General features: G+C 39.9%; 1 protein-coding gene across 7 annotated transcripts in view; it reads left to right on the top strand.

The window, feature by feature from the left end:
- cacna1aa (calcium channel, voltage-dependent, P/Q type, alpha 1A subunit, a) overlaps positions 1-11211 on the top strand; it is an 81368-nt gene that overhangs the window by 15811 nt on the left and 54346 nt on the right. For all 7 annotated transcript variants that reach the window (XM_013911255.1, XM_013911256.1, XM_013911252.1 and 4 more), the window contains exons 2-3: positions 3231-3336; positions 3615-3754. In XM_013911255.1, the coding sequence (XP_013766709.1) occupies positions 3231-3336; positions 3615-3754 (246 nt within the window). The remainder of the gene's footprint in view (positions 1-3230; positions 3337-3614; positions 3755-11211) is intronic.

Genomic DNA, 11211 nt, shown 5'->3' with positions numbered 1-11211 from the left:
TATATATACATATATATTTTGTCTGAGGTAGTGCTTCTCTTGACTTACCTGTTAAGAGCTGTTAAGGGAGCCACTGTTTATGTCTAGTTGTTTTGACACTTTTCATAACTTCGATCTCAGACTTTAAGAGAGATTTTAGACACAAATAGTTGCATCACCCTGTTAAATTAACACTGTTCAAAAACGTTAACAGATGGACAGGACTGATAACGTTTTCCTCCAACATTAGCGTTATTATTTTATATTTTGCCCTGGCCACTAGCCGCTGCCGTAATGATAACAGAAGACTAATGTGGCTAATAGATATAAAGGTTCAGGTTCTCTCTCTTTCCCCTTTTCACTCAGCTACATTCATGCACTGTCACGGATTAACACATTTACATGTGTATACATACATTTATATGCATAGCTGGGAGCAAGGAGGCTAATTGAACAGCGCCTTGGGTTTTCTAGTAATGTGTGAAAAGTGGTCAAGCACATGCACACGATCTCAGCACACATAGACACTCACATACATTAAACATATGATGAATGTTCTATAAATAGCTTCTTCGCCCTTTCTATCTTTTCATTGTTCAGTTTTCCCCTCCCATCCCTGCCATGGGAATGGCTGCTCCCAAAGGAAGCATGAAAGTAGGAAAAAAAGGTGACGAAGAAAGGGAAGGAATAGATTTCGACCATGCGTTTTGTGTATATTTATACACAGTGTGATTTTTCTACTTTAGTTACTTCTTTTGGTCCTCTGATCACTTTTTTTCTTAGTCTGTTTACTTGATTCCTTTAAATGTAATAATTTATCCCATGATTTTAATGAGATAGAGGCACTAACTAGGGAAGACTCGGCCTGTGTGTGCATTTGTGTGTCTGGATGTGTGGGCGTGTTTGTGTGTTAGAGAAAAAAGAACGATTTAGATATATGTAATAAGGTACTCCCTCTCTCTCTCTCCCTATCTCTGGCTCAATTTCTGTTGCTACATACTGAGAGCCAAATGGTGATGCCACAATAAGCCTCAGTCAGTGCCCAGGCATGTTATCATCAGTGATGGGAATAACGGCGTTACAAGTAACGGCGTTACTAACTAATCTAACTGATTACTATTTCTATAGTTACAACGCCGATACCGTTACTAACAAGAAAATGCAGTGCGGTCGCGTTACTATTTTTCAACAAACAGACGGCTGAAGCTGTGTTCAGTTTACTGCATCTTATATCAGTTGCATGGAAATAGCTGTAAGTAATCTGGGCGCCACAGCTTTAAGCAGCTGTGCGTGCTCCCGCGGGCGGCAATCACTTTCTGACCGACGATCACTTTTTGGTACAACAGCTGGAGCTAAGGGGGCAAAACAATCGCATGAGTGCTTCTGTTTGACTCAGGAACACTAAAGTAGTCGTGGTAAGCCAATCACATGACCACTTTAAGATGACAAAGCAACAAGGTGATATATACCAGTGTTTAAATTGTGTTGATAGGCCACGTAAAACCAGAGTCATGATAAACAATATATGCTGAGTTTTTTCCTCAATAGTTTCGTCACGTTTACTGTCTAAGGACAGCGCTAGCAAGCACTCTCTGCTTATGACCCCCAAAAAACAAACAAAAAAACGCCCTTTCGTGTTGGTGGAAAAATGTACCTTGTCGACCAATCAAAAAAAGGTATGGCAACGTGACTTTTGGTTGTTTAGGAAGAGGGGGAAGTTTTAGGAGTGACAGGCGGCAAGAAAGAGAGAGAGAGAGAAAGAAAAAGAGAGAGAGCCAGCTTTGAGATGTGAGCGATTTGTGACATTTAGCATGTTTGGAGTGTGTAGTTAATGTGTTGTCTTGTGTAGTTAGTGTGTAGTGTTGTGGATAGTTTGGTGTTGTGTGTCAGAACAATGAGGCGACTGCTGTCTCCAGGTAAAAAACAAACAAACAGGAGTGATACACCTGCTGCTGTCAGGCCTGCAGGGATCAGGCTGTGATGTTCTCCTTTATAGTGGACAGAAATTATTTTTTTGGAGTGGCACAAATAATTTGTGTGGCATCTTATTGAATGCAGAACAGCTGATTGTTGTGTAAATAGTTTGAAATGGTAATAAAAACCATTTAAAGGTAAAAGGTAAATGGCTGCAAATAACTTGTTGTTTGTGAAACTTGTGCTTATGATTTTCAAATTGACAATTTAATTTGCATTTAAAGTTATGAAATATGATTCAATAAACAATAAACAAGTAATGTAATAGTTACTTTCCAAGTAATTAAATACTTTTAGTATCTTTTAACGCAGTTACTTTTTTGAAGAAGTAATTAGGAACTATAATTAATTACTTTTTCAAAGTAACTTGCCCAGCACTGGTTATCACACACTTACACAAAAAGACACAGGCTATATTAAAGTGTATCTTTGTTTTGCTTGTCCGTGTGGGTGGTGTGTTATCAGAAAATATACTTAGCAGAACATATTTAACTGACTCATAATGATGGCTTGTGGGTGTGTGTGTGTATTTGTGTGGGTAAATAGTGGCAGAGAGAAGCCAGACTGTGGTCCATTTGAGATAGAGTTGCTATATTTTCTTTTCACACTTGCTTACACTCAGTGAATTCAAACTGCATATATATTTGACCTTCCTTTTGACCTTTCATGTTAGGGTAGGGATGTTTTCTATATTATCCCTTAATTTGCCCTGACGTTTTTAGCAGGCCAGGTAAATTAGCTCAGTATGTTATAAGTGAATCTGTCCAACAAGGCAGTGCTGCAATTTTTTACTTTTCTGTTGGTGCTGCTCTGTTCTTGCCACAATGGCAAGATGATAATAGCAACTCCTGACCTAGTACGTGTAAATTTGCACATTATTTGTAACACTTTTAAATAACTATCCAACTATCCAACTGTGCTCTGTTGGATTAAGGCAGTGGTTCCCAAACTTTTTTTGCTAGGCCCCCCTTTGTTTTACAAGAAAAATACCACGCCCCCCCCCGCAAGGGGGGCGGACCCCACACTTTGGGAACCTCTGGATTAAGGTGTGGTGACTATGGAGTACGTATGAACTGATTGTCTTGTTCAAGCAACCAGTTTGAGTTGATCTGAGCTTTTATCTTGTTTAAATGATGCTCACTTGGGCATTTCAGTAAGGGCTTCAGCTGCATCACTCCCGTGTGACAGGGTGATGAGATATTTGTGTTAACAAGCAATTAATGTGGTGGTTTGTGGTTCAATTAAAAAAGATTTGTTCCTTCACTGAACTTCCTCACTCCATTTGAGTGGATGATTCTAGCCACCATCATTGCCAACTGCATTGTCTTGGCTCTGGAACAACATTTGCCTGATGGGGACAAGACGCCGCTCTCAGAACGCCTGGTAAGCTGAATAACCAAGACAAAATTGCATGTGTTATACATGTAAATGCAATTAAATTCAGGTGATAGTTGTATATTTGTGAGATAATTTTTTATTTATTTTTTTAAATTTATTTGGCACATGAGACTATTTGCAAAAATACTTCTGAAACTCATTCGCCAACTGCCAGCTAACTTACTTTGTCTTTCTGTGCCTTTCAAACCATCATAACCTTTCCTGCTTTTCCTCTCTCCTGTCTTTCCACTCCTCCTTTGCTTGTTTTCTCTTGTGCTCCCCAGGATGATACAGAGCCGTATTTCATAGGAATCTTCTGTTTTGAGTCGGGAATAAAGATCCTGGCGCTTGGTTTTGCCTTCCACAAGAACTCTTACCTGAGAAACGGATGGAACGTGATGGACTTTGTCGTAGTGCTCACAGGGTGAGTATTAAGCAAATGTATATGAGCCAAGCACAGACACATACATACATAATACAGTATGTAACCTTTAGTCAGATCTAAATGTGTGCCTGACTAAACTCAAACATAACAAAGGATTTTCCAACAGCATGTCAAAATCTGTCATGTGTTTTAGTATGTTTGTATGCATGTATGTGTGCAAGTGTCCTTTTCCTGCTCCTTTGACCTAATGAAAGGCCCCATTCTGGGCAAGGCAGCAGTCAGATCACAGAGCAGAACTGCAGGCAGCCAGCAGCCTGGGTAGTGAACAAATGTCACCACAATATAGACAGCGACAGAAGGGGTGGGGAGCACAGGGGGAAGCAGCACTGGAGAGAAGGCAAGAAAAAATGCAGGTGCCGCTACCTCAATAGAAAGAGAGACACAGTAGGAATGAATGGAAAGAGACAATGTAAGAAAGGGGAATGAGTAAATAAGATATTTGATTTGAACATTCAACGAGAAGGTGAAGACGAGGGCAAAGGGAAGCGATGGAATGCAACCTGAAACCTGTCACAGAAACGGTGTCAACAAGGCCGAGTTCAGACATGATGGGATTAAAATGATGGATTTACTATTGCCTTCACTTATTAGATTATATCTCACATGAAAAGACCAGAGACATTAGATAATAGGTTTGATTGACAGAAATGAAAGACAGAGAAGAGAAGCGGATGATGGCGTCTACACACATTCAAATGGGTTTACATTTTACATTCTTGCTCATTTGTCTGTGCTAGATTCTGTTTTCCCGACGCATCCATCTGTTAATCCATCATTTAAGCTGACTGTCAAATGTCATTCCTGCTATCCTTCGTGTTTCTTTAAAGACACAGTAAGCCTCTTTTATGTATCTACCACTGCTACACACCTGTGTGACGCTGCAGGCTGATGTGACACAGATGAATGCGATGCATGAGTGATGCATTAACAAACGACAGTGTTTGCATGTCTCACTGTTGATGTTCAACTGAAGCGCAAATTACCTGCAAAACATAAAAACTGCAAGAAAGCTAAAAAAAAAAAAAGTAAACTGGTTGATAATTTATTTTTGAAATCTATTTAAAAGTTGTTTCTTAACAACTTTGCAAATTCTAGCAGCAATACAATCATGTCGCTGTTTGGGAGTGGTGGCACAGATTATCATGTTGAGGGGATTATGTCCACTTGTGTGTGCATGGGGTGAATGGTGGGGACTTCATGGGGTAGACGAAGCAACCGGTGAATCCAGTGATTGCTCCTTTCTGCCCAAATGTCTCTGTCTTGCACAAGGACACCACACATGCACTGAGCAGACACCCAGTGCAGCAGTATGTCCTTATGCTTTAATAAGAGCAATCACGAAGCCAAGTTCCTCTCAGCATGGTGCGATAGAGCGACTGAAACAGAGAAGAGAGGTGAGAAGACAAGTGTCAGCATGACAGCAGGAAGTAGTGAAATGCCGAGAGGATAAGGAGGTACAACAGAAGGAAACAAGAATGTCCTTAAAGCTGATCTTTGATTTCTTTTGCCAATTTTTTCTATTTTACCACTCGATCTGTTGGTAGATTATTCTCAAGTGAATTGTCATTGGGGGAAGACAAGATTAGAAAGGAGTGTATCAGGGGGATAGCTCAGGTTGAGCAGTTTGAAGAGAAAGTTAGAGAGGTAAATCTGGACATGTGCAGTGGAGGGATCGTGGATATACCAGACAAAGGATGTTGACAATAAAGATGCCAGGCAGGAGGAAAAGAGGAATATCAGAGGAAGACTTATGCAGACGGTTGGTGTAAGAGAAAAGGATGCAAGGGTTAGGATGAGATGGAAGCAGATGATCTACTATGCTGACCCTCTAAAGGGAGCGGCCAAAAGAAGAAGTGTTATCTGATGACCTCAGGGCAATCACTGTTAAATGGCACACATTGGAAAAAAAAAAAGCTAGATTTGTTTGAATGGATTATGTATGCACTATTTTATCAGCATATATTAGCCTTGTTGACTACCCTTTCTAAACATAATGGCCTTCATTAATGACATCTATTTTATCCAAGTGGTTTTGTGGCCCTATTTGGAATTTAGTGTCATAAACATGTAGGATTTTATTCAACAATAGCTTGACAAAGAGTTGCAAGACTTCAAGATGGTTATTTATTTGCAATGATTTTTTGTTGACTTCTCAGAAAAGGGGTCAATAAATAACAGCAACAACAAAACAAACAAATTAAAAAAAAACATCAGCATTAACGAGTGGAGTTTCACAGCGAGTCCATCACTAACAGATGACTGACAAGTGCATCATAAGCAGTCTTGTTCTAGACCTGACAAATCACCCATGAAAATCCAATGGCAATGATGCTGTGCTGAGTGTCTGATACATTATGAGCTACTGTTTTGCAGGTTCAGGTGTGAAGTTAGGGCAACACAGGGGTCAGCACTGTCACCTTACAACAATAATGATTTGATACAAAGGTGGTGGTTGGTCGAAGCCTTTCTGAGTGCAGTTTGCACTTTTTTCTTGTGTCTGTGCAGGTTTTCTTTGCATACTCTGGGCTGTAGCTGTGGATTTAATTAAAAATGGTGAAAACCTTGTCATTGATTGACAGCTGTGCTTCTCCCCAGTGTCATCTGGGTGTCACCAGCTCCACCCCATCTGCTGCTAAGTAAATTGATGGATGGGTGGATGGATGGATGGAGGCGTGAAATGATCAGATTCAGGGATTATTTCTCGAAGAAACAACCACATTGGTGTATAGCCTAAACAGCAGCCATCACGCTGTAACCCTCCCTGTCAACCAGCTGTGGTATATAGCAATATTTACTGAGCAGCACATAGTGTACACACATAGTACATTCCCATGATGCATTGAGGACGCTGCCTGCAGTCAATACATTTTGCACACATGTGGCGCACTCGTTCTTTGTTGTGCTTTCTATGAATGGCCAGTGTGTTTTTAGCAGTCCAGCTCTTTGAAGATGAAAGGCTACTTGGCCTTTCTATCAACCTTTGGTGGAAACCTTTGATAACACAGTGACCACATGGGCGCGCGCACACACACACGGCCAGACATTTCCACTTCAAACATTCTTTTCCGTGTCCTGCTCGCCCTCCCTGCACTTGCTGGCGCTCTCTTCAAACACATACAAAGACAAACACACAAATAGCACTTAACATGTCTGAATACATCACCGAGATTAGCTATTTACTCTACGGTCTTGTTCCGAGTCGTCTCATTTGTGGGTGTTGACCTGTGTGTTGTAGTTAATTGTCAGAGTGGCTTGACAGTGAAAATAAGCTGGTTGGATTCGTTTGTTTCTTTGTTTGTTTTTCTACACCCACTATTGATTATTAGCCTAGTTACATTTAATTTACAGCTGTTCTTGCATTGCATCCTCTTCTTTCTTTTGCTTTCCTGTACCCGTGTTAGGACTTTTTGATTAGATTCAACAGCTAAAAGAAAGCATAAAAAATGAATGAAGCTAGAACTACTATTTCAGTCATTAGTAATAGATGTTATGGTTCTTTCGTAAATGTCAAGAATTCATAGCCTCCTCCCTGCAACTCTTCCATAGACTCCAATATTATAAATGCTCCCAAAATTCGTCTGAAAATCAGAAGTACAGGCTGTCTTTACACTGTCACCACATCCATATAATAAACTCCACAGGCATGAAAACTGAGAATTTTTTAGACTGGACATTGCTGGCGCTTACGGTGAAAGAATTTTGTCAATACGACTTGTAGTTTTTTCTTGGGAAGCATTTGTTTCGGGGTCACTTTCTGTTTATTTAAAGCAGCAGACGAGAGGCACGTGTCTGTGTGTGTGTGGTGCCACTGGGTGCAGTCTCTATAGCAACCAGGCTCACACCTGTCTGCTTAACGAGCTCTGTCTGCCACTCTGCCAAGATTAATCTTAAACACTTCTCTTTCAACTGCTGCTGTGGTCCACAGTGTTTGCTCTACAGCCATCATTTGACCCTTAAAACGTAGCCATCGTTGTTCTCTTTCCAACAGTGTGTCTTTCAAAGCTCAGAGATGTAAACATTTTGAACTGTGTGAATCCAAGTAGATGGATAACATTCTAACCAACCCATATAAATACACTGTATTTTTAGTCAGGAGTTTGTCTCAACAGCAGGAAAGACCCCACTTGTTAAATCTTTCCTGTCATCGCATTTTGACAACAGGAACATAAAGAACACACTGTTGTGTAGAACAATTCCTTGGGATCATTGCAGTTCAAAACTGATTTTGACAGGACTTAGGGTCTTCGATTTAGAAGCAGTTTTTCAGATTTGACAGGGTTTTGCACACTGTAATAAGCATATCAGTAGTCAACTGGATTGAGCAATCTGGTTGTCCCATTAAATTCAAGCTTATTGTTCATTGGTGGATTTGTCTTCTACACACAGGTGGTTCAGATCTGGGCATTTGAAGTCAGATGATGACTTTTAGAATCATCTTTTCTGACTGGACGATCAAAACTTACAGGATTTACCTATCTTTAGTGGACTTTCCCACATTTTAATCATTCAGTGATTTAAATAATATGAGGTTTCATTATTCATTCAGATGTTTTATGACTCTGAATTTTCTTTTGTCATAACTCAGGTTTTCCTAATTTACATTTTAACCATGTTAAGCTATTTTTCAACTTTTTATGTGTGAACGTCAGCTTTCAACAGTTCTGCACTTTTGTTTTCAGGTGAAAAATTCTGTATTTTTCAGCTCATTCAACATTTTTAACTTAACATTCAGCAATTATTTCATTTCAGCTCAAAACATTCAGCTATCAACATCCACACTGCAGTTTCTTCAGAAAATGCATTTTCTAGTTTTCATTGTGAGCTTCCTGAGCAGAATTGTGTAATACTCCACACAGAAGGGACCGAGCTGGCCAGAAACCTCCATGCTCTAAGGTGACTGTGCTACCCACTGCAAAACTGCACCATCCCTAAGGAGTATGCCTTCCTGTTTAAAATGTGTTTTGAAGTTATTGCAATTTCCTGCAGCTTTAACATTCAGATAATTAAATACTGTCTAGGGCGGTCTAGAGGTACTACCTCCCCATTTAAAAAAAAAAAAAGTGTCTAGAATTGTGCTTACCAGACTAATGCAAAGCTGTATGTGATGCTTTATTCCCACAGTTTACAATTTATTAAAGGGAATTTCATTATAAAAGAAGAAATGAATGCAATGAAAATTTATGTGCAGTCTAAGCAGAACTGTCAAAATCTGCTCAAATGTCCCTCTCCACTGTCACTGCCACCAGCTCTTTGAGGAACGAGGGGCATACCAATGTGCTTCCAAGCCAGTTGAGAAAAATGTTCTTTCCCGTGTGTCTTGGGTCTACCCTGGGGTCTTTTCCCTGTTGAACATGCCCAGAATAACTCACCTAAGAGGCATCTAAGAGGCATTCTATTCAAATGCTAAACCCACCACAACTGGCTCCTTTCTTGTGTAGGACAGTGCTGTACTTTAAGCCCCTTTTGAGTGACTGCGCTACTCACCCTATCTCTGAGGATCAAGCATTTTGTGTGTATCTGCAATCCTTTTCTCCACATTGCCATAGGTGAGAATAGAAACCCAGATCAGCCAGTAAATTATCAGCTTGGTCTGGCTTTGGTCTCTTTTCCCTACAATGGATCTCCCGGTCCACCTGCGGCAGGAGACGTGGGCTCTTGTGAATTCTGGGAGAAATTCTGAGTGTCAGCTAATCGTCGAGGTCTGATTGCTGGCTCAAGAGACACTTAATATTTTATTGATGTTATAAAAACATTAAAAAGCATACTGGTGCATTCAATGCAAAATATTTGAATCATAGTCACAGATGCAACCAAGGAGACAAGGACAGATAACAGGAGAGCTTGGAGCAGAGATGGTGAGATTCAGTCAGTGATGTGGACAGAGATATTTAGCTGGATTTTAGCTGAAGTCAGCAGGAAGCTGCAGAGGGCGATAGCAGGGATAAATGTTGTTTGTATAATGCGTTGGTTTCTCATCAGAAGTGGAGAGATGAGGTTTTTGTTATAGCGATGTTGCTTCATCTGATTCCCCTTAACCATTTGCTCTCCTTTTACTTAAATGCAGGTGTGTGTGCATTCTGTGTGTGAATTTAAAGATGTACAGTAGAGAGCATCTGTTCCTGGCAGGGAAGAAATTGTTTTCCATTGATTATTCCAAATGACCCAGTTTCCATTGTGCACACTTGAATAAAATTATTTTCTCTCAGTATGTTTAAGCTTCAACCAACACCCATTTGCTGTGCAGATGCGTGCATCCGTGTGCACGGGTGTTTTTGCATGTATTGGTGTGCAGATGTGCAGCCCTGCATGTAAGCTGCAAAACATTTACATTAAATAGAAAAGAAGACGAAAAAAACAAAACAAAACAAAAAAACAATCAATCTAGCTCCTCCCTTGGCCCTGTTACCAAGGTGATACAGAGATTCTATCAATGAGCCAAGGTCCCTGTTGCCATGGAAACACTTATGAATGAGAAAGGACCCGGTAACCGTGGAGACAGTGTGAATGAGGAACTGCCTCATCAGTTTGACACTATTTGTGATGGCAGATGAAATCACCGTCATGTTATTACCATCATCGTTGTTACTATCGCCATCACAGTCATCAACATCATCATAGTTCATTATCGTTATTGTCCAGTCATCAGCGTTGTTAATGTTTTTTACTGTAATCATAGTCACATCACAGAAATAGATAAAATAATTGGATTTGTAATCACAGGTTGTTTTTTGGCAAAGAGTTTCTGTACTGCGGTTCCAAAAATACTGACACAGGAATACGTGTTCATCTTTTATATGTAAATGTAGATGTGTTTCTTCATGTCAGCACACAGATGTTTTTGCAGCATGATATACAGGTTTTTCCTTCTATGAAATTTCATTATTCTCCTTTTTATATCAACACAGTTCAGTTTAGAGGGTAAATATTCCAACTGATCCACTGTTCTTTTTGCCCTTACATTTAAAATCAGTATAGCATCTATCTAACTCACTCTTTTCCCCCCAGTTGCACTTATGGTAAATGTTTTTTTTCCCCTTGTGCAATACCTAGTGCAAATTTACCATCCTCGACTACATCATCTTCATCTTCCCTTCATGGCTATCCTAACTTGCATTAATGTAGCACTCTGTTGTTGCCAAGCATCTTTCAGGCTAATGTATCCTTGAGCAAAACACTAAATCTGTACTTCCTTTGTTGGTCATCTTGCGTAGCAGAGGGCAGCTCGGTTATTTCCTGGTAAAGCAGCGTTTTCAGCAATAAAACTCACTGTTTTTTTAAGCAGAAAGCATAGTAAAGCAAATTATTATTATCATTAGTAAGATGCCAAACTACAGTTATTTACTTGCATTGCTGAACAGAAAAAATTGTTGAACGTTAAACTTGATTAATTGTGGGCTTTCAGATGAGTCCAATGAGTGTTCTGATTATTTAAAAAA

Source organism: Pundamilia nyererei, unplaced genomic scaffold (assembly GCF_000239375.1).
Source record: "Pundamilia nyererei isolate P.nyererei 1_Seehausen unplaced genomic scaffold, PunNye1.0 scaffold00059, whole genome shotgun sequence".
Taxonomy (NCBI): domain Eukaryota; kingdom Metazoa; phylum Chordata; class Actinopteri; order Cichliformes; family Cichlidae; genus Pundamilia; species Pundamilia nyererei.
This window is presented reverse-complemented; position numbering and strand designations above follow the sequence as displayed.